At 44.0% G+C, this 23,680-nt stretch overlaps 3 protein-coding genes across 3 annotated transcripts; 2 read left to right on the top strand and 1 right to left on the bottom strand.

Annotated features, from left to right (window-relative positions):
• Positions 1-1,970: 1,970 nt before the first annotated feature.
• Positions 1,971-4,672, top strand: gstt2 (glutathione S-transferase theta 2). Its single transcript, XM_069683767.1, has 5 exons — positions 1,971-2,174; positions 2,779-2,866; positions 3,054-3,204; positions 3,533-3,709; positions 3,802-4,672. Exons 1-5 carry the CDS (start codon positions 2,051-2,053, stop codon positions 3,946-3,948), a joined length of 687 nt encoding a protein of 228 aa, XP_069539868.1. The 5' UTR covers positions 1,971-2,050; the 3' UTR covers positions 3,949-4,672.
• A 1,311-nt stretch (positions 4,673-5,983) lies between these two features.
• chek2 (checkpoint kinase 2) lies at positions 5,984-14,458 on the bottom strand. Its single transcript, XM_069682740.1, has 15 exons — positions 14,399-14,458; positions 13,481-13,805; positions 12,499-12,623; positions 12,236-12,368; positions 12,053-12,143; positions 11,875-11,971; positions 11,544-11,597; positions 10,164-10,228; positions 9,766-9,862; positions 9,529-9,615; positions 9,287-9,450; positions 8,222-8,337; positions 7,999-8,084; positions 6,858-6,947; positions 5,984-6,758 (listed from the first exon to the last, which is right to left on the bottom strand). The coding sequence occupies exons 2-15, from the start codon at positions 13,794-13,796 to the stop codon at positions 6,624-6,626; spliced, it is 1,656 nt and encodes a 551-aa protein (XP_069538841.1). The 5' UTR covers positions 13,797-13,805; positions 14,399-14,458; the 3' UTR covers positions 5,984-6,623.
• Positions 14,459-14,700: 242 nt separating this feature from the next.
• On the top strand, positions 14,701-23,227 carry entr1 (endosome associated trafficking regulator 1). Its single transcript, XM_069682739.1, has 10 exons — positions 14,701-14,785; positions 15,448-15,575; positions 15,660-15,755; positions 15,855-15,949; positions 16,904-17,033; positions 17,291-17,364; positions 17,446-17,557; positions 18,369-18,431; positions 18,948-19,087; positions 19,498-23,227. The coding sequence occupies exons 1-10, from the start codon at positions 14,701-14,703 to the stop codon at positions 19,586-19,588; spliced, it is 1,014 nt and encodes a 337-aa protein (XP_069538840.1). The 3' UTR covers positions 19,589-23,227.
• The last annotated feature ends 453 nt before the right edge of the window (positions 23,228-23,680 follow it).

Genomic DNA, 23,680 nt, shown 5'->3' with positions numbered 1-23,680 from the left:
CTGGAGACAGAATCCTGACACACACACACACACACACACACACACACACTTTAAACCGCTCCTCATTTCTCGTCTGGAGAGTTTTTAAAACTTAAATGTAAAAATAAATTATTATAAACATAAAAAACATAATAAACATGGAATCACACAGGTCTCTAAAGGTCAAAGGTCGGCACCCGAAGCTGTGTGATCTGCTCATGCTAATGCTGCATCAAATTAACATTTAGACTGAAAACAGCTGCAGGTCACAAAGTAAAAATAAACACAATGAAACAACAGAGTTACAGTCGCGCTACTGAACAGTCACTCACACACATGCGATGAATACTTTCACTAATTATCAATATAATCAGCTGTAGTGCTTCATCTTTAATAAGACAATACTTAGTATAAAACAGTTTGCTGAGGTTCAGATTATTTGAGTAGAGGCTGAACCGTTAAGCGATCTGACAGTTTAAACGACAACACACAGATATTAAACATAAGTACACCAAGAAGGGATCAAAGGTGTGATATACCTGTCTTACCCTGAATGCAGATGAGAGACAAAGCAGTGAGACAGCAGACGAGCAGCCGAGAGAGCGACATGATGAGAGACAGACTGAGCGCTAAGTGTTCGCTCTCATCCTCAATCTGAACACAGTCCCTGATTGGTCGAGCCTGAAGACACTGCTCAGGGTTTTCTTGCTCCTGCAGCACATGTCTCTAGTCTCGAAGACTGTTTACATGCAGATCACTAACCAGGTTAACTAACATTTTACTGCACAACCACAACTTTTATTGCAATACTTTAACTACATTAAGATGAAAATGCTGTACTTTTACTGTGTCCATGTCTTCAGTACTGACTTGTAGAATATTACCACTTGTATTCAACACTTCCTATGGAGGTAGAGAGAGGCTTGCATAAAGGGGGAGGTGGCTTTCTCTTTTGTGTTGAAACACTGCAGTAGGACCTTGTACTGGATCCTGATGCTCCTGACAGGACAGAGGAGTTGTTCATCCAGTGGGAGGACCAGCTGGAGGAGGTTCCTGGAGAAACTGGGGGCATGAGGGGGTCGCCATGATCTAAACAGGCTCCTCCAGTTGTCGAAGGCTGTAAGTCTGAGTTGGATTGCACTTTACTAAGCCTGAAGTGCATTATTAAACAAATGATTTTTTGATTAGAACAAAGCCTAAAGGCTTTTTTTTTTCTGTTGGAAGTTACACTAAACACATGTAAGGGTCAAAAGGTCAAATTTCCCCCCAGGGATTAATAAAGTATTTCTGATTCTGATGCTTCTGATCTTTGCTGCTGACACTCTCTGATGTCCGTGCTCACTGACTCGAAAGGTGAGGGGCTCTTGCCCATGACGATTGGACTCATATGGCGGTACAGAGAGGCTGGACAGACCCCTTCTCGGGTCATGTACGTCGCCCAGGACTGCTGCAATGCCATCAGGAAGTGCAAGTTACAGTCTTTGCTTTCTACGTCATTAACAATTCACCTAAACTCATAAGTCGACTAACATTGACAGTTGCATACATTTTAATATTAGGTCTCAGCCTGTGGTGGTGCTCTTGAATGTGTGGCACCTCATGCAACCCTTTGCAAGGGGTGTCACTACCGTCAGCCACCCCCTGTATGGCCTCTTCATGGCACTGCTGAGCTTTGCCATCTTCAAGTGGGACCGGGGCAACGTGGAATGCCTGATGGGGCTAAGCATGCTGAGGAGGGGAGGGACACTAGCGTAACGCTGCACATGTACGAAATAAAATTGTTTAGAATAAATAATAATAAATTGTCTAAAAAAATCAAAGTGGTTATAATGCTGCAGTGTTTTACAGCCCTGTTTACACAAGCCTTTTTTTCCTCTCTGGTATTTTCCCTCACCTTGAAACTAATTTATCCGAATATTTCGAAAAACCTGAACGCATGGTCAGACTGGACTAGGCCTACAGGGGGCGCAGTTAACCAGTCTGCAGAAACACCGAAGAAGAAGGCCAGCTGGTAGCTTCTACACTGTTGTATATTTTGCCGTTTTTAACCGTTAAAACCAGCAAACTCTCCATGGCAACGCGCCGGTTGGTGGAGGTGTATTTGGACCTCTTGTCGCAGCCCTGCCGGGCGTTGCACATCCTGCTCAACTGCAGCAAAATCCCGCACACCGTCCGGAACGTGGCTCTGAGGAAAGGTGAGCTGTCAACTTGCTACAAGGCTAACTAACCCATCGGGTCAGTAGTTAACTAAGTGACTAATTAACTGGCTAGTACTGTAGTCACATAGGCGTAAATCAGTAGATTAAACTTTCATTACTTTCTGTAGTTTCTATACATGACCTCTGCCCTGGAGAACTTTGACCCACATCACAAAAATGGCTGTTGCTGTAACAAACCTCAATTAAACATCTGACATTTTAAAGGTTTACTTGTAATATTGGCAGATGTATTTAGTTTCAATACAAATTTAAGACTTATCACCAGTTATTACGTTCCTCTGATAAATTCGGCATATAAAGAAACTTATGAACAGCATCCCGATCCAGTAAAATGACACGAGTTTTCACACTCGATTCTGTGACGATCCAACCAAGTGTTTGAGTAGAACACAATTAGTTTAAAAAAGGTTTAGCCGGAAATCAATGACAGTATAACACAGCCTTGATTTTATGGTCGTGGTGAAGAGTCTATATTACGCATTTATTCTTGAGGTCTGCATGCTGACCAACACAAGACACTAAATGTGTTGATATCTGAATGGAGTTTGGTTGGGCTTTCTTAACATTCCCCTATGTGCAGGAGAGAACAGGACTCCTGACTTCACGAAGTTGAACCCCATGCAGAAAGTTCCCGTCATGGAGGATAATGGCTTCGTGCTCACTGAGAGGTACACGCACGCGCACACCTGCACGAGGATTTGAGCACATGTGAACCTTTGAATGTTTTAATTTAAAAATACTGAACATCTTGGTAAATAGTGAAAGTAAGATATATCTTTGTACTGGTCCTGTAATAGTTCTGCAGGGTTTGATTCTCTCTCTCTCTGCCTGTGTGTGTGTGTGTGTGTTTTTCAGTGATGCCATAATGAAGTACCTGGCCAACAACTATGACGTCCCGGAGCACTGGTATCCCCGTAAACCAGAGAGAAGAGCCCGGGTGGATGAATACACAGCCTGGCATCACACCAACACACGACCACATGCTGCCAGAGTCTTTATACTGGAGGTACACACACACACACACACACACACACACCCACACACACACACACACACACACACACACGCATACACAGGGAATGGAGATTATGTTAGATGTTTTGGATTTATACCTCAGCCAAGTGAATGAAAACTTATCAAGTGTTAAATAAATGTATTCATTTTTTTACTGCAGTATTCCTCTCTTGCATTATTTGTAGAAACAGTTTTGGTTTACAGTATCGTATCGCACACTGGTCATAAACACGCATTTAATACGCAATCAACAAACAAACAGACCGATCAGTAATTTATTGATCAGTTATAATTAGAGACTCTCCACTCGTCTGTTCCAGGTGCTCCTCCCGACTCAGACGGGCTCTCAGGTGGACGAGGTGCGTCTGAATCGTGCTCTCTCACAGCTCGACGACACTATGGACAAACTGGAGTCCATGTTTCTCCGCCGGCAGCCGTTCCTCTGCGGTGATGACATCACTTTGGCCGACCTGCTCGCCGTCTGTGAGCTCATGCAGGTCAGAGGCTGTGATTGGTTCTAATATTGATTGATATTGTGATTTGGTGATTGGTTGTTGGTTCTGAGCATGCTCAGTGTGTCTCTCTGCAGCCTCTGGGAGGAGGCAGAGACGTCCTGGAGAAGCGTCCTCAGCTGCAGGGATGGAGGAGCAGAGTCCAGTCGGCCGTTGGGGATTCCTTCGACAGAGCGCACGCCGTCCTGTACGCCCTCCGAGACCGCCGCAAAGCCAAGCTGTGACATCATAACGGAGGACTGACTCACAGGAGTGATGTCATACAGAGGGGCGGGGCCTGAAGGAAGAAGGAGCCAATCATCCTTGTTTTTAAAGACACGATGTAAAAAGAGAAGAAGGTGATGGTAATGAAGATGAGAGGAGATGTTCTGGTGTGTCTGTTCCCTCCTGTGGACTCACTTCTGATTAATCTAACCTTTAATCAATAATCTGAAAGTTATTGACCTACAGACATGTTTTCTTCTTGATCAGCACATCAGTGGACATGTTTGGAATCACTGAATGATTTGATTTATCAGTTCTTTTTTATTATTAAGCTTTCCATGATTTAAATGTAACAGAAGTTTATTTGTAACCAGCAAATATCACATAAAAACAGCTCGTTGTCTTCTGTCAGTGCTTTAATATTAAAGGGTTTTACGGCAGGTGTGTTTGGTCAGAAGCTTCACTGAAGACGGACATTAAGAGCTGAAACAGACGGACATGAAGAGAAAGGATTAAAGGAGTAAAACAGAAGACAGTAATAAGCTAAAATAAGAGATTAAACTAAAGAATATAAAGGTTTAGCTCCACTTTGAGTTTGGATGGTGGGGACAAGAAGCTTCAGGAATATAGTTCTGCCTCTTTGTATTGACCTGATTGTAACTAATGATCAAACATTATAGATGAGATGTGAAGTTCTGCATGTTTTTCATCACCTTTCTAATGAAGAGAAATAAAGATTTTATTTTCACTAAATGTTTTTGTAATGTCTGATCTGTTTACCTGCCTCCCTGTTTACAGTCACATCTGCACCGGTGCAGTCCAAACTGTCAGTCATCAACACTCGTCAGATGTGTGTCTCAGACTTAACTTGTGTTTCCAGGATCCAGACGTGCAAAAGAGAAAAAATATTCTGAACCACATTTTGATTTTTATCTGGATAAACTTTTGTGTAGTGTTGTTTAATTAACCAATATCACAGGAGAGGCAGTGATGGACTGGATGTCATCACGGCTGTGATTCGGTCGTAGGCGTGGTGACATTCAGTCCATCACTCCCTCTCATGTGATATTTCTTTTATACAACAGTTAAACAAACGGCAAATAGCAGTCAACAGTAAAAATCCACAGCAGATTGTTTTTTGCTCCACAATTTAATTTATCATCAACCAGTAACAAGAGTGTGCTGTGTGATGTAGAGGTCCCATCCTCATTAATGTAGACATACACGGTCTGCTGTAACGTTCATTAACAGTCATCAGAACACCTGGCTGAGGCGGAGTGATGTGGAATGCCTCTTATCCAATCAGATTACTGTTGTATAAATCTGAATATCAAATGATGCACGCTACAAGGGAAGAGTTTGTCTTTGAGTTCTGCTGTAACCCTAGAAAAGGGACAACTGCATACAACAGAGTCATAAGAAGAATCAAAGTCCCTCTTTGTATATTTATACATGTTGGTGTTAAGAAGAAACACATCTTATCTGACATGGGAGTAAAATGTGAAGGTCACATAAGCTCTAATTGTTACTTCTTAGCAGGAGAAGAGCAACCTGGCCTCAGTGGATGAAGAATGTGTCCCGTGTGCAGCTGTCAGAACACATTTTACAAAAGAGAAGTAACACTTTACTGACTACAGGAACATTTTACAGCACAGTAGGATCGGGATAACCATAAACGTGTTTAGTGAGGTCATAGTGACCTTGACCTTTGACCACCAAAATGTAATCAGTTCATCCTCGACTCCAAGTGGACATTTGTGCCAAATTTGAAGAAATCCCCTCCAGGCGTTTCAGAGATATCGTGTTCACAAGAATGGGACGGACGGACGGACGGACGGACAACCCAAAAACATAATGCGTCCGGACACGGCTGTCGCCGGCGTGGCGGCAAAAACCCGTCACATTTTGAGCCCTGAATATCATGAATTTGGTTTCAACGTTTTTTGAACTCTGAAGAAAAATAAAAACCAGACGGAGACAAAGAGTGAAAAATACAAAAACTTTAATAGAAAATTTATTTATGTTTCAGTAGTGAACAGTATCAAAGCAGTGCTGCTGCTGGGAAAAGAATTCAAGTAAATTCAAGATATTTTATGTTATTACAACATACAAACAACAATACATCATTTTTTCTTGTTATAAAGTGAAATGTTTCTTTACAAGGTCCGTCTGCCTCTTTAGTCACTGCGGCTGCTTCAGACATCAGCTCCATCATTTTTACTGTCTGGTTGAAACAGTCTGATCAGTCATATATCACACTGTGTATCCTTTATTTTCCAAAGGTTATGAATATAAAAATATATTCATTCTGGGTTGCATCTATTTATGATCATCAAATAGTATTTCTTATAAAAACTATTCTTCTATTTTCATACATCTGTCAGCATTATTATAGTTTACATTTTTTGTTATACAGTGCAGTATGATGTACAAACAGCAAGAAGTGAGACATCTCTCCTCCTTCTCTTCTCTGAGAGCGTTAACATGACATTTTTCATGTGGTAACAATAATTGTAAGGAGATAAATAGTTTATTGTTAAACAGTTTGTTGTTATTACTCAATAACATTTTATGATATAATAACATTTAAATATCTTCAAATTAAATGACAACATCAGGATAAGAGGAGACTGTGTGGCAGCAAAACGCTTCCTGAGAACAGGTAGCTTAAGTATGGCTGAACCTGATTGGTCCTCTACAGTGAGGCAGGGGGCGGGGCTTGGCTCCGTTTGGCTGGTTTTTCCTCCGCCTCATCGTCTTCTTTGTCTCGGCCTCGTTTCCTCCCCGAGCCCCCCGAGGTTGAGCCCCCCGAGGTTGACCCCGCGTCCTCCTGAGGGGAGGAGTCAGGGTTACTAACTCCAAAAGGCTGCAGAAAGAGTAAAAGTGTGCGATCTGCAGGTAACAAATGAAGGTGAGTGCGTGTGGTTACCATGGCAGCAGCAGCAGCAGCAGCTGCACCACCGGCAGCCTCATCGGGCACGTTCATTAGTCGGTGAGCCTCGTCCAACATGTCTTTATCCTGAACCCAATCACAGTCAGATTATGAGACATCCCGAGCCTACATCTCCCATCATGCACCTGGGCCTTTCATGAGAGCCTCCCTGACCTTCACTTTGTAACACTGATTTCATTTTAGACATTTAACCATGACAGAGAGACTTTCCAAGCCTGATGACATCACTATGACATCATCAGGCTACAGATTTTATCATGCAAGACACATGCAAGTATTATAAGTCATAGATACTATTTAAATATGTAATAAGAAAAAATGTATATTAGGGATGCACGATATTATCGGCATCAGCAGATATGACATTTTTCTGCCGATATTTCCCGCCAATAAAACAGCGCTTCAATTCTGCCTAAATGCTCGATGATTCCCTAAAAAAGCTCGACGTAATGCTACGACACTAACTGGGCGTGTGTTATCAACAATATACAAATAAAGACTAAAAAGTCACAGACACTTAACTAGCTAACAGTTAGCGCACATTCTCGTCATTTTACTGGACTTAACATCAAACACGCCGAAAATACACTCCCGACCAAAGCCGACGCTAACAGAGTGTAACATGAACATCAGTGCAACACTAACTTACATATTTACGGGCGCACACACGATAAAGAGTCTGTCAGCGATAACTGATGTAGGTGCAGTAAACGAGTCCGGGCATGTCTCCCTCACTGCCGGGTGTCGCGGGGATGTTGCATTCAGGTGCGCTCAGAAACGTGAGTGATCAAACACGTGACCTTTTGTACAGCCCCTTCCATCAAGTGTGAAGAAGGGTGCAAGATGTCTGCGGTACGGCAGTTTTTGGCCACTACAGTAAGAGTAGGCATGATATCAATTTCACTACAGGGGAGACTCGATGCTCTCTGCAATCAGGTGGGAAAAAAACATGTGCCTAATATATCGGTATCGAAACGACAATATGCAAAAAGGGTTGGAAATATCGGCATGTCGGATAATGGTGCATCCCTAATGTATAACAAAGGTTGGGTGGATACATGAGAGACAGACAGACAGACACACAGACAGACAGAAGGACAGACAGACAGACAGTTACCAGTAACCAGGGGTGATGCAGAGCCTCCTCGATCGTCATCCTCTTACTGGGATCAACAACCAGCAGCTTCCTTACAACATCCTTTGCTGTAAACACACACACACACACACACACACACACACACACACACACACACACACACACACACACACACACACACACACACACTGAGTACTAATAGTACAGCAGTATTAGTGTTGTTACAGTAGTGATGCAGTATTACCTTGAGAGGAGATGTTTCTCCACTTGGCCGGGACCATCTTGAATTCTCCCGCAATGATCTGCTCTGTGATCGTTTTCTTACTGAAGCTCTCGTGAAATGGAGGATATCCCCCCAGACTGAGAGAGAGAGAGACAGGCATACAGACAGGTCAGGAGACAAGTAGAGAGAGACACAAGGTGGAGAACCACACAGGTGGAGAGGAAGAAAGGTGAAGAGACAGGAACAGGGGCAGACAGACAGGTAGAGAGAGAGAGAGAAATGTAGAGAGAGGAACAGGTAAATAGAGCGACATGGTAGAGAGACAGACAGGTAAAGGGTTAGACAGATAGAGAGAGAAATGTAGAGTGAGAGAGACAGGAAGAAAGAGAAACACAAGGTAAATAGAGAGACAGACAGGTACAAAAACAGACAGGACGGACCAATGGAGAGACAGACAGTTAAAGAGACAGACAGGTAGACAGAAAAAAAGACAAAAGAACAGCGATATAGAGACAGGAAGAGAGACACACAGATAGAAAGAGACGGGTAGAGAGCAGACAGGTAGAAAGAGAGAAAGACAGATAGACATACAGAGATAAAGAGACAGGTATAGAGAGACAGGTAGAAAGTGCACAGACAGGAAGAGACAGGGGGAGAGGCGGACAGGTAGGGTGAGGGAATGACAGTAAGAGACAGAGATATTGAGACAGGTTGAGTGGCAGACATGGAGAGACAAGACAAGAGTTGGTAGACAGCGCAGGAGAGATAGACAGGTAGAGAGAGAGAGAGAAAGACAGTCAGAGATAAAGAGACAGTTACAGAGAGAGACAGGTAGAGAGACACGCGGGTAGGAAGAGAAAGGTGGGAAGGGAATGACAGAAAGAGAAAGAGAGAGAGAGACAGGTAGAGTGGCAGGGAGAGAGCGATATGGACAGACAGACAGGTGCACAGAGATAGAGATAAAGAGACGTAGAGAGACAGACAGGTAGAGGTAGAGAAATGGGGAGAGATCAGTTAACACCTGAGCAAACAGTTTGTGAGAGAGAGAGAGAGGGTGAGACAGGCTGGAGGGACGAGTGAGCCTACCAGACGAAGAGCAGGACGCCGAGGCTCCACGCGTCCACGGCGAGGCTGTAGCCTGTGGTGGAGGCGTGAGTGAAGACCTCAGGAGCCAGGTAGGAGGGAGTCCCACACAGAGTCCTCATCAACATGGTCTCCTCCAAAATCCTTGACTGATTAAAGTCAGTCACCTGAGACAGACAGACAGACAGACCGGTGTAACTGCAGCTGTCAGATGACGATGATGACGAAGAGGAAGGTGTGTGTACCTTAATCAGACAGATGTCGTCGTTTGAGGATAACAAGATGTTTTCTGGTTTGAGGTCTCTGTGGATGATGCCTTTGCCATGCAGGTACTACACACACACACACACACACACACCACACACCACACACCACACACCACACACACACACACACACACACACACACACACACACACACACAGTTACACGCAGCTGAAGTACTGCATGTGTGTATTCATAGTAACCGTGTCTCTGTCTCACCTGGACGGCTCTCAGCATCTGATAAAAGTAGAGCTTAGCAACAGACTCCTTTAGCTGCTGGGACTTTACTCTATTAAAAAGTTCTCCACCCTCCATGCTGACAGACAGACAGGCAGAGAGACAGACAGAGGCAGGAAGTAAGAGAGACAGACAGACATAAAAACAAAACACCTCATGCATTCTTATTTTTGACCCTTTGCCTTTAAATGTTTTCGTTTGTTCCACTTCCTGTATTGTCTCTTAGCATCCAGCTGCTAATGCTACGGTGTTAAAGTTAAGTCCTCATTCTCCTGCGATTCACAAGCATTCACACTTCCTGTGTGGACAGGAAGTGACCAAAAAAACAACAGATCATGTATTTGAAGTATGAAGCATAAACACTACAGACTGTTACTCACAGTTCCAGCACGATAAAATAGCTGTCGTCCGTCTGATAAAAGTCCTCCGTTTTTATGAGGCAAGGCTGCAGGAGAGAAGAGGGCAATATGAAGAGGGAAATAGGAGAGGGAACAAGGAGAGGAGAGGAGGAGACGGGAGGAGGAGAGGAGACAAGGAGAGAAAGGAGGAGAGAGTAGGAGGTTAACAGAGTAAAGACGCAGATGAGGAGAGGAGAGGGAAAAAGAGGAAAGGAAACAGGGTGAGAAGACAAAGTGAGGAGACAAGGAGGTGAGGAATAAGGAAAGACCGAAACAAAGATAGGAAACAATAAGAGGAAACAAGGAGGGGAGGAGACAAGGACAGGAGGTGAGACCAGGATAAAGAGACAAAGAGAGGAACAAGAAAAAAAGATGAGGGAAGGAGAATAGGAGACAAGGAGAGAAACAAGAAAGGAGACAAGGATGTGGGAGAAGGTGAGGAAAAAGGAGAGGAGTGGAGAAAACAAGGGTAGGAAACAATAAAAGGACACATGAAGACGATGAGGCGAAACCAGGAGGAGACGAGACAAAGAGAGGAGCAAGAGGAGAAGATGAGGGAAGGAGATTAGGAGACCAGGAGAGGAAACAAGCAGAGGAGGAAAGAGGGAAGACAAGTAGAGAAAACAAAGAGAGAAGAGGAAGAGAGGAGGAGGGGAGACAAGGAGGGGAGAGGTGGTGAGGAAAAAAGAGAGGAGAGACAATAAGAAGAGAAGATAAGGAGAAGAAGAGACAAAGAGAGGATGAGGATAATAGATTAGGAAACAAGGAGAGAAACAAGCAAAGGAGAAGAGGAGACATGGGTGTGGGAGGAGGTGAGGAAAAAGGAGAGGAGTGGAGAAGAGAAGGGAAGGAAACAATATAAGGACACAAGAATACGAGGAGGCGAAACCAGGAGGAGACAAGGAGAAGAGGAGACAAAGAGAGGAGCAAGAGGAGAAGATGAGGAGAAGAGATTAGGAAACAAGGAGAGAAACAAGCAAAGGAGAAGAAGGGGAGAGGAGAAGAGGAGAAAATGATGTGGGAGGAGGTGAGGAATAAGGAGAGGAGTGGAGAAGACAAGGGTAGGAAACAATAAAAGTACACAAAAAGATGAGGAGGCAAAACCAGGAGGACACAAGGAGAAGAGGAGACAAAGAGAGGAGCAAGAAGAGAAGATGAGGAGAGATGAGAAGGAAAGGAAATATTGAGGAGAAAAGGAGAGGAGTAGAGGAAATGAGAAGAGCAGAGAAGAAGAGGAGAAGAGATGAGGAGAGGGGACAAGGAGAGAAGAGAAGGAGATGAGAAGGAGGAGAGGAAATGAGGATAAACTTGATGACATAGGATTTGTTTGTCATTTCTCTTCTTCTTTGGTGTCACACTCACATGGTCGACTCTCTGGAGGATCTCGATCTCCGTCTGTGCATTCCGCGTCGCTGTCTGTCATTGGACGAAAACAGATCACGTGATCACCACTGTGGTCTGCCATTGGCACTTAAAGACAGATCTTTTTTTGACTATTCAGCTGCAGCCCAAATCTGAGAAACTGAACCACAATTTTGGACGCCATATTTGTAGTTTTCAGCAGTTTTTCATAGTTTTACCTTCTAACTTCTGCTACGTCCGTCACAGGAATCAAAGAAGGAAACGAGGGAAGAGAGAAGGGATGAAAGATGGACAGCTCTCAGCCAATCAGAGAGCAGATCAGATGACTCACCCCTTCAGACTGAAAATTCTTCTTGTTTATTATTTTCACTGCAAATTTTTTGCAGGTGGATCTCTCGAAGGCCAGTTTCACTTCACCACACACTCCTCTGAAACACACACACACATTCTGGTGTCATAATAAGACACAGGAAGTGACATCACAGCAGTGCAAACAGAGTCATACTCACGTTCCGATCCGTCGAGTCAGCACATATTTCTCCTGAAGCGCTTTAGGTAAACTGGACTGATCGTCGGACATCAGATCAATGTAGACAAAGACTGCAGATAGACATGCAAGCAGACAGACAGGCAGTGTGAGGTAAGACCTGATGTCATAGTTCAGGTGTGTTAATTTAGTTTTTCTGTCTTACCTTTGTTGCGTGGTTCAGACAGAGCGAGCACCGCGTTGTTGACGAGAGGAAGCTTCTTGTCTTTACCGATCAGGATCCCGTCAACAAACGTCCCGTTGTTGCTGAAGTCCTCCACAAACACCTCGCTGCCATCCTGACACACACACACACACACACACACACACACACACACACAAACACAGCTTCCTGTCAGTCTAATCAGTCATCATTAACCAGGTAATCAGTCAGGTAACCAGTAAATATTTAACTTGAAGTGATCTCACTCTGTAAATCCGGAAGTGTTTTTTGCTGTAGATTCTGAACTTTTTGGACCCTTTGTCGTCCGGATCATCCAGAACATAGTTACACTTAGAGTCCCGTCCAAACAGGTAATGGTCATCAACACAGTCTGTAAACAAACGAACAATTGAGTGCATCATCACATCGCAGGATGGCACCAAGCAAGAAACTGGGATCAGAACTAACTGAAGGTGTCAGCACACAGACAGTATAAAAGATGGCTGACATGACAGCTCCCTTAAAGTGAAGTCAAACCCTCTCTATCGCCCCCTGCTGACTGGCTGCAGTACAGGTCATAAAGCCCGCCTCCTCCATGTTAACAGATGGGACATGAGTCAAACTATAAAATCAAAATACACGTCAAATACATTTTTCTCAAACATGGTTTCTGTCATTATAGTTAGTTCTTCTCATGCTGATTTATGTCCAAGTGTTAATTTTTCTGACATGTTTACTTTTAATTAGTTATTTGATGCTATAAAAAGGGGGTGTGGCCTCACACGTAACTAACACTAACACTACAGTCATTGAACTTTCCATAAGTGTGAATATCTGCTTCAGACCGACACAAGAAGCTGTCTTTCTGTAATATAGGCCAACGTGCGGGATCTTTGCCGTTTTTTCCCCCTGTAGGTTAATGTGTTTTGGTTAGCGGAAGGGGCGGGGCACCGTTAATAACATAATGACTAGCATGTCTGTGAAGGCCCTCATGCAGGCCATGGTAATTCAAAGCTTAATCCAAAAGGTAACTTGACTTGGCTGCCTTTCATATTAGTACATGTGTACTAATATAAGCACTGACATTAGAACTGGTATTACTTACATAGGATCAGTATTTAAATCAGGTCTAGTTTAAACACTAGTATTAGCACTGATATTAGGGAGTAAGGTCCAGTGTTGGGACTGATTATTTCGTACTAATACAGCTAGTTTTGAATCTTGCATCAGTAATAGCATCAGTCTCACCATGGCTCCTGAAGCCTCGGGCCATGGGCAGCAGGCGGCCCCAAGGTTGTAGTTCAGGCTCCTCTGGGACAGACGCCAGGGTGACAGGGAGGGTGTCCAAGCTGCTCAGCGTCCCCGAGCCGCTGGACGACTGGCTAGCCGAGGTAGGCGCGCTGGAGGAACTGGAACCAGGCTGGGACTGGGACTTAGACTGGGATGGGGACTGGGTTGACTGGGCCTGTGAGGGGGACAGAGTGGACTGGGTGGCCTGGGCCTGGGACGGGGAAAGGGTGGCAGGCTGGGACTGCTCCCCCTCATGAGAAATATCTTCAGACATCCTCCAGCTCTGCAAGTAAGATACATGAGATCATACTGGGAGTCTGAAACATACCCCTTCTCACCACTGACATTTACCCCGAGCCTCAGGTTTTACTATTACACCACTAGGGACAAACTGATCAGCCCCACGCCAAATCACTTTTAGAAATTGTACAATTCTAAATAACTTCGCTCAACTGCTCACATTAGCAAGACTGTATAAAGGGTGAAATTTGAATAAAGGTATTATGGGTGACTCTTCAATTCGGCAAAAACCAAACGTGAAATTGAGAGCAAATTTTTCAGATTGACCTCATTAAATCACGAACTGCCATCAGTCACATCAATCTTGGCGGGCAGACGAGGCAACATTAAATCAGATGGTTTTAAGATGGAGTTCGCTGTGGGCTATGATGTTTTGCTCCAAACTGAAGAACGAATCAAATAATTATATGGGCCAAGAACCAGTTTTGGACTGGTCTGGTTCACTAACCATGCTAACCGTCCGATAATCACAGCCTTATAAAGCGTTCTATATTGCAATGACTATTATATTTGGGTTTGAAACCCGGCTTCAAAGCCGATTTACCGGGCTCATGCACTGACATTACAGGCACTTACCGGAGCAGACTCTCTCCGGTAACTCTCTGTCGGTAAACAAACCGGACTGGGGCAGACAAACTGGACACGTGTGGGTATTTTTACCGGGACCGTCGAGGAAACGTTTATCGATTTTTTCTTTTGCGCCACATGACCGCCCCAGTCAATGAGAAGTTAGAATATTGGTCACGTGAGATCGGGGAGGACGGGAACGCTTCCGGGTCTGTTTTCGTCTGTTTTCGTCCTGCAGGAGCGATAAAACGGTACCCACGGGAGGACACGAGTTTTTAGCTGCACGATCGAAAATGATCAATAACTAACCGATGACCGAGGACAACCTGTCTGCCCACCTGTCTGACGTCATGTCCAAACAGAGAAGTTCTGCTAAAACTCTGATCATCACAGACGGTCAGTCCAGTCTTTTTATACGAGGATAAACTAACGCAGCTATAAATGTTTATATGAAAAGTACGTCTGAACCCTGGACGTCATTAAGCTTCAGAGAATTTTTATCTTAATTTTCAGCTCACCTTGGTTTTATAGTTTTTTTCAGCTCGTTGTAAGGCTGTTTACACACCTTTCACATCAAACAAGCTGTAGAATAACAGTGTACACTACCTGATCAGCAGCAGACGGACACATGTAAACGCTAGCTTATGTTGTTTTGTGGGTATTCTTAATAATATTTTTAATTCCTGGATGACATAAATATATAGAACTGTGTCTAATCAGACATTTGTTTGAGTTTTTACCGGTATGTTCCTCCACCATGACGCACAGGACCTAGCCTGTGGAATCAAATAATACTCTGCTGGCAGTTTTATGGTAACTTTAAAGCCTGTTTTCGCTAGCCAAATTAACATCCCAATCCATATCACAGTTATTAGTTAGTAATGCACCTTGCCAACCACATTAACCTGCCTGAAGGTCTGACGCACTGAAGACAGCTGCTCATTGGTCCCCTTACAGTTTTAAAGTGTCCCTACCTTGTTGGTGCTAACGTGATGCTGCCTTCCGCTTCATTCTGTTGCCTGAAGTCTGATAACAAATGTAACTATATGGCTCAGCAGATGAGGAGGTAGATGCTGCGGAGATGAACCCGTTCTCCTTCAAAGAGTTTCTACGCTGGAAGAACCAGGATCCTGACGAGGACCAAGACCAAGACCAGGAGCTAGACAATGAGCCGGCACAGAGCAAGGTATCATAACTACACAGTTTGAAGCAACAGAAGAAGATGGAAGTGTAATTTATTGCGTCTCCCTCTGTATCTCTCTGTCTTTAGTCAAGTGGTTATCAGAGGTTGTTTGATGTTGGGAATGTGACCTTTGACCCTGAGGTCAGGAGCTGTTTCTTCTCGGAGCCCTCTCTGGCACCACAGGTAGTGACATCATCGCTGACATCATCTCTAATCTCTCATCCTCTCAGAAAAAAGGCATATATAAGAAACAGCAAACTGTCTGTCTCTCTGTCCATCCAGGAAGAGGAGGAGTGGGGGCGGAGCTTCCAGTCAGGCATAGACAGCACCTCCTCGCTCTGCACAGAGGAGGAGGAAGAGGAGGAGGAGGAGACCAGGTGAGTGTCTGTTGCTCACTGATGGTTTCTGCTAGAGGTGGAGCTTCATGACTACAGCTCTCATCTTTCCTCCTGCTAACCCTTTAGCTGTTAATGACTCCATGATCTCTCCTGTAGCGCCCCCTTCAGGACAAACATTAAACATGTTCAGACTTTAACAAGAGAGAAATTATGTATCTGCTTCTCTTTGGAAAGTGTATTTTGTTATAAGCAGACAATACTCTGATTTATGTCTTGACTGTAAGAGGTGGACGTAGCCATGATGATGTTGCAGGGCTCAGAGGGGAGCATACTGAATCGGAGCGAGGGGTTAGTGAATGCTGTGTCATCTGCTAATGATAACTCCAGCTTGGTTAGCAAGGTGCCGCCATGATTCATGGTTAATTTGATATTAACTGGTATGCTAATTCGGGCTAAAGAAAAGTGTCTGTCATTCAGACACTGAAGACATTTCTCAGGTCCCTTTTATCGAGGTACCCACACTCTAAAGCATACCCTGCTTTTTCATCGATTTTACTCTAAATGGGACAATAATTTACTAAATGAACATCATGGCGTATTTCAGATTATTTGAAACAAGCGATGGAGACAATAAACTCTTCAGGAAAATGTTTACACTTCTTTAAAATCACACTTATTTTTGCAACCAGAAGATTCGCCCCCTGCTGGCCATCAGAAAGCATGCAGGTATCAGGCACTAAATGCACTGGCTTCCCTTCTCTGACCTCGGGGTTATGTCCACCTATAATATACAGTCAGTGATTTAAATGCATCTCTGACAACCTTCAGTCAACCTGATCCATCAGTGCTGATCCTCCTTCAGCTGAAAAACTCAAATTTAACGCTTTGACCTTTGACATTTATCTCAGGACTGTTTGATTAAATTGTTTGAGCAGCTTTTTCTGATAAACCGGACACTGAGTTCGAATCACAGCTGCCCGTAACACCAAACAGGTTCTCCTCCAAACCTGAAGTCCAGCAGAAAGGAGGAGGAGAGAACTATGAAGGAGATGATGAGACCTCCATTGCCGAGCCGGTCACCTCCTGCAGGAGGAAGAGCGGGAGGATCAGTCATATACAGCAGGTAACGCACACAGTTAATGTTTAATTACTCATTCACAACACGGCTGGCGTCTGTGTTGGTGTGGACATGTAGTACTCATGTAGCGGGGATATGAGGGTTTTTAAACACACATGGGAACTAAAAAGGGCAAAATTTAGCTCCTCATGTTGTAAATAATTCCATTTTAAAACTTAATGTTAGATGAGGTTTAGTCTCCAGGAAGTGAATGTCAGTCGATGCTCTGTGACGTGATGGAAACTCGTCTGTTTGTGTCGCAGCTGAAGGAGGAGAACGTGGCGTTGAGGAGATCCATCCGGGAGCTTCAGATGAAATCAGAGGCTAACGACCGCAGGTGAGAACCAGCCAATCCCACGGCAGCACCGATCTCGTGAATCAAAGTATTTACCCATCATGCCTCTGTGCTTCCTGTCAGGGTGGTGGAGCTGTCGGAGGAGCTGCTCCAGAGGAGGCGACAGGAGGAGAGGGAGGCTCAGGATCTGGAGAGCATGGTTCACTCTGTGGAGCAGAACCTCCACCTGATGACGGTACGTTCTGCTCAATGACTGTTTATAAAGATGACCGACACGTCTCCACCTCCTCTCATTGTACAAAAGTGAAGCCTAAATCCCCCGGAGCGGGCGCTGCCATCTTGCTCATTTGTATCCAGAGTGTGTGCAGTAGAGATCGGCTGGTGGAGCCGCAGTACTGACGTCCCGCCCCTTCCTCTACCCAAAACACACCTTTACCTTGTGTCCTTGCCGTGTTGGAGCCCTCAGGTGGGCTCAGTCTGCAGCAGAACAGCTTCTTGTGTCGGTCTGAAGCAGATATTCACGCTTATGGAAAGTTCAATGACTGTAGTGTTAGTGTTAGTTACGTCTCCTCTCACCGTTCCTCCTCTACTCTGCTACTCGGGAACAGGCCGTTGCAGGAGCCCCATTTGTCAACAGAACTGTCAATCATGAGGCCACACCCCCTTTTTACAGCATCAAATAACTAATTAAAAGTAAACTTGTCAGAAAAATGAACACTTGGACATAAATCAGCATGATAAGAACTAACTATAAAGACAGAAACCATGTTTGAGAAACATTTATTTGATGTGTATTTTGATTTTATAGTTTGACTCATGTCCCATCTGTTAACATGGAGGAGGCGGGCTTTATGAGCTATACTGCAGCCAGTCAGCAGGGGGCGACAGAAAGGGTTTGGCTTCACTTTTAGGGAGCTGTCATGTCGGCCATCTTTTTATACAATTTATGTAAAAAAGATGTAACCCTGTTGTCTTTTAACTGTCACATGTATCACTCACTTTGTATCCCTAAACTGCCTGTCTGTCTGCCTGTCTGTCTGTCACAGAAGCGAGCAGTGAAAGCAGAGAGCAGTGTTTCCAAACTGAAGTTGGAGCTGCAGCAGCTGCAGGTGAGTTCTGTAAAAACTTTATGTAATCAGGAGAGCTTACCGTCATCAGGGAGGTTAAAATAAACTTCAGAACCATGAATGAAAAATGAAATGAGATCAAACCTGTCGAACACTTTGGTTAAAGCTCCTGTGAGGAGTTTTTAGCTGCTTATGATCAGACTTACTGCACGCTGCTTTTGTTTACATTTTTCAGGGCTAAAAATTTAAAGTGAGTAAAACATCTGACTGTTAAAGAAAGCAAGATAAGATGTTTTGTTAAAAACCACCATTTAAGCATGTACAGGACAAAATCAGCAAAGAGATGAGAGGTACGGCTTTGTCCACAGGGGGCGCCAAAATCAACACAAACCAAAAGTTCCTCACAGGAGCTTTAAAGAGACAAAAAGTTTTATTTAACAAAATGAAATATATATAAAAGGAATGAAAATAAGACGCAAAAACTAAAACAATATTACTCAGACACGTGTATCCGGTTATGAATAAAAGTGTGTATAAGTGTGCATGTGTGTGCCTCAGGTGGAGGTCGACTCTTTGCGCTCGGAAAACGACAGCCTGAAGGCAGCAGAGTCGGAGGTTGTCATGACGATGAGACACAAAGCTCAGATGGCGTCAGAGTACCTGAACAAGACGGCGAGCCACGCCCACGCCTCCATCCGGTCAGTGCCTGTGTGTCTCTAATGTCTCTGTCATACTGTTGATTGTACAGGATGTACGGTAAGCACAAGGGACAAAATATGTATATTTTTCAAACTCTATGTTCAAATTTGAAAAACAGTGGAACTTTCCTTTTAATTGCATGAATAATAAACATGTTTTTTTTAAAGGGAAAAAGCTGTCAAATAATCCTTTTACAGGATTAAAAAATAATTCAAACTACAAAGATTTTTTAGGGTCTCCTTTGTAAACGATGGGGCTTCTAAAAACGCCGCTTTCGTCCATTGAATCCACTTTTCATGTGCAAAAAGAGACGATTCTTTAGCCCATCAGCAGATCACAGATTTTCTAGTCCTGATATTTACGAAGATTCAGCCTCTAAACTGTCACCTGTTCATGTGTCTGTGTGCAGGCAGCTGCTGGGGGAAGCAGAGACGCTTCATTTGGTCTCTCAGCTGCTTCAGTCCATCGACAAGATCTCCAACATCCCGTCAGAGTCCTGAAGTCCTCCTGACCCGCTGCACACCCTCAGACCTCCTCCAGATGCTCGTCTCTGACGGACAGAGACCAAAGAAAGCGGTTGTCATGTAAACAGCCCTGAAAGGATGAACTTTAAGGTCAGAGGTCAGCAGGTCCAATCAGACCATTGCCTCTCATTTCACAGTTTGAACACCCTCGATTCCTTTCCTCGCCTCCTCTCCTGGCTATAAGCCCCTCCCACTTGAGATGTGAGCGGATGAAGGGAGGCGGAGACATAAGGAGAGGACCTCATGCTTCAGAGCCCATTTTAAACCGCGTATATTAAATATGACTCTTGGCATAGCTGCATCCCCGGTCCAATCTCTTGTTATAACCTATCGCTTATATTTTTGTACATATAGATATAAACATTCAGTGCTTTAAGTGGAAAAAAGTGCCAGTTCTCTCCTCACTCACATGTTTGCCTGCGTGTTGTCCGACATGTGGAGCGGTGGGGATTGTCCTCCGTCCTGCAGCTAATTCTAATCACTACATAAAAATGTAGAATCTTTACACGCAGGGCCGGACTCTGGTACGAGAAGTGCTCTTGTTTCCGTTTGTAGTCGGAGTCGGACTGAAAAAGTCACGTATCAGCTTCAGCGTACGCAGGAAGAACAGTCCGTGTGGAGAGCAAAAGCAGGCGGAACGTAATCTGTCGTAATGACTTCAATGCTCCATCTGACAACTATTTACTTTCTTATTAATCTCTATAAACAGACATCTGCTGCAAGTTCAGCTCACAATCTGCTCTAGATCAAAACATTCAACTTGAGACAAATTAACTTGACGCTGTGTCGCGAAAGCCGCTCAGCATTTAGATTTCCCTGACTTCCCTGAATGCATCAGAAATGATGGCTCCGCCCTCTGTTCAACAAACTTGTCATTTTATAGTAGCTTTCTGTTACTCTTGAGGACAGACCTGACATGATGTTTCAGCAAACTTAAAGAGATAGTTCAGATTTTTGGACACCAAGCTGTATGAAATAGTAGTATATAGTACTACTATATAATAGTAGTGTAGTGGATGTTATTAGCTCACTCACCGAGTCCCGTGGTCCGAGTTCTGGCCGGTTCCGGACGTAGAATAAGTAGTTCCGGCGAGATGCCAGGGTCATGAAACCAAACGTGATAAATCCAGTATCACTACGCCTGTAATCCATCAGCTGTTTCTAAGAGAACACGCTGGAATTGGTAACTTGTGAGACAACGTTTGTTGTCACAGAGGAAGATACATGTCGAAATGGTGCGAATTTGTGATTTTCCTGGCTGTAGTAATAAAAATATTCCTCCCGCATGTATTTCATTGTTTTCCTGACACGGATCGTGACCTTAGAACACGTGCCCTTAGAACACGTGCCCTTAGAACCACCTCAACTGGCTCCTTTCGATGCTAAAGGAGAAGCGGCTCTACTTCGAGCTCCCTCTGGATGTCTGAGCTCCTTAACCTCTCTCTAAGGCTGAGCCCAGACACCCTCTGAAGGAAACTCATTTCGGCCGCACTTATCCGCGATCTCATTCTTTCGGTCACTCCCCAAAGCTTGTAACCACAGGTGATAACCACTGGTAAATCGAAAGCTTTGCCTTCAGGCTCAGCTCTCTCTTTACCACGACGGTCCGGTACAACTACCGTATTACGTCTGAAGCTGCACCGATCCGCCTGTCAATCTCACGATCCATTTTACCCTCACTAGTGAGCAAGACCCCGAGATACTGGATCCGTTGTTAAAGCTAAATCTTCCTCATCACTTTCATAGTGCGACATGTTTACTTCAACGATGACGCGAATCAGTCAGAATCAACGCGAAACAGCTACTAGGTCGGCTTACCTGAGAAACCGGCCTGCAGCAGGCGTAGTGATACGGGATTTGTCAAGAGAGAAAATAGTGCCAGGAAAACAGCGCAGTAATTTTTATAGACTTTATTTTTATTTTTGGCCCTAATTTTATTATTCGCTTAAAGGGGGGTGGGGGGTTGGGTGACAGTTGTGTGATTTGATGCGTCTTGTGAGCTACTGAATGCTTAGATTTTCCTCGGGATCAAAAAAGTACCCATCCACAGCTAATAGCTTTGCATCCACTACACTACTTGCAAGTACTTTATACAACTTGGTGTCCAAAAACCCGAACTATCCCTTTAAGAGCTGTTAATTAAAGTCAATCACAAGAAAATGTGTGAAGTAAGCCGGAGTGCAGTCTCTGTGTAACTTACTGTTTACAGTGAGACTGAGACTCAGCACAGACAGATGAACGGGCACTCCTCCGGGGGATGGGATGAACCAAGAGATGACAGCATTTATTTAGCAGACACATCTGGAGGGAGAATTTACCTTCACTTTGATCTGAACACACGGTCGCTTCTTAAGCTGCTGACTGGACTGTAAACAATGCAGCACACGGAGAAGGAAGTCTGGGCTGGAGGTCGTTTATCGCTTAACGCTGGCGATCAGTCCGAGAGGCTTTATCGTCGTCAGAAGACAGCCGATGGGTTCAGAGATTGTTTAAATTCTAGCTGTCCTCTTCTTTGGCATGCGTGTTTTATTTTCTATGGAGAAAATGTCTCTTCACGCTTCACCACGTACTGCCCACTGTGAAACTTTGGAGTAAAAAACAAACAAAACAAAGGAAACAAAATCAAAGGCGTTAAAAATAACTGTTTAAAAAAAGCTCATTTTCTGACTGATGATGTCGTTTGCTTTTGTAGGTCAGATAAAGACATCAGTATTAAAGTCTCTTTCTTAAGCACTTAAAAACGCCTCACAGTACATTATATTTTATATTGAAAACTAAACTAAACTTCTGCAGACAGTGAAGCAGCCTTAGAGGATTACTGTGACTGTGACCGACCTGCAGACATGTTGCGTTACGTGTGCACGAAAGAGAAAGCAGGCAGGCGACAACAGGAACATCTGAGCACAAGTTCAACATGTGCAGTTTGTTTGGGGCCTTTTAAATTGACCAGAGAACCAGGTGAGACGAGAGGAGAGAGTCTCTGCAGCTTGTTAGAAAAGGATGCAGACGTGCCAGTACTGCGTCTCTTACAGCAGCCTACCGACCCGCTTCAAGCTCTGTGTAATGTTTCTGAATTCCTTCTGTCATGCCTTTTTTTTTTAATAGTCATAGGTGCCAAAAAGACTTCCTTAAAGGACACACCTTCGTACCCTCGCTCATCGCTCTTTCAGTTAGCCTCCTCTCTGCTTGAGATGGAACTGAATCATCCTTTAGGACGGTATGGAGGAGAGAGATGAGGAATAAAATAGTGAAGTGAGAAGAAAAGCCTCATGTCTCTTCACAGGCCTTTTATTTTGAAAGTGTATATATGAAGGTAAGCTGGAGGACTTCCTGCTGCTGATTGGTTGTTGTTTTTTTTTGGATGACGCTAAACGTAGGACTTCTTAATTATTTGTTAGTGACCATGCACAATGTTAATCATACATATTCACTTTTAATGTACCAGAGTTAGCTCAAAGCAGCTCTGAGCACATGAGAGACCAAAACAACTAAAAACATACATTTTCACACTAAAAACAGAAAGTCAACACACCGAAATGTTTGGTTCTAACAGGAAATGATACAAACGTGTTCTGAAGGATGTTAATGAAACAAAAACTGCCAATTAAACCTCACAAAAACAAAGAATGAGTCCGTGTGTTCCTGTTTTGTTTCATCAGCTGTGTGCATTGCATCATGGGAGAAAAATGTCCATCAACAGCACAGAGTTTTAAAACATTTAGGTTTCTCCAGAGGTTTGAGATGTGTGTTTTATTATCAACACAAAAGTAAAGGAGTGATTCGAAAGCAGAGAGCAAACGGAGGCTCGGCTTTCATCCACGCTGATAATGAGGAACAGCTGAGCAGGAGACCGCGGGAGGAAGGAGAGAGGAAGACGAGACGAGCTCAAGCTTCACACGTAGACTCCAACTCAGAACCTCGTACTGATTGTGGGTCATGTGAAACCAAGTCAACAATCATTTTTATTAGACTGCAATTGCGGCCTTTTAAGGTCTACAAGTCTTCATATGCAGGGTTCCCTTTAAGGTGTTATTTACACCCCTGTCTCTTAACACAGATGACCAGCTG

Source organism: Semicossyphus pulcher, unplaced genomic scaffold, assembly GCF_022749685.1.
Source record: "Semicossyphus pulcher isolate SPU_LCO1_2020_fin unplaced genomic scaffold, fSemPul1.0.p SCAF_6, whole genome shotgun sequence".
Taxonomy (NCBI): Eukaryota; Metazoa; Chordata; class Actinopteri; order Labriformes; family Labridae; genus Semicossyphus; species Semicossyphus pulcher.
The sequence above is the reverse complement of the archived record's forward strand: the minus strand, read 5'-3'. Positions and strand labels throughout refer to the sequence as shown.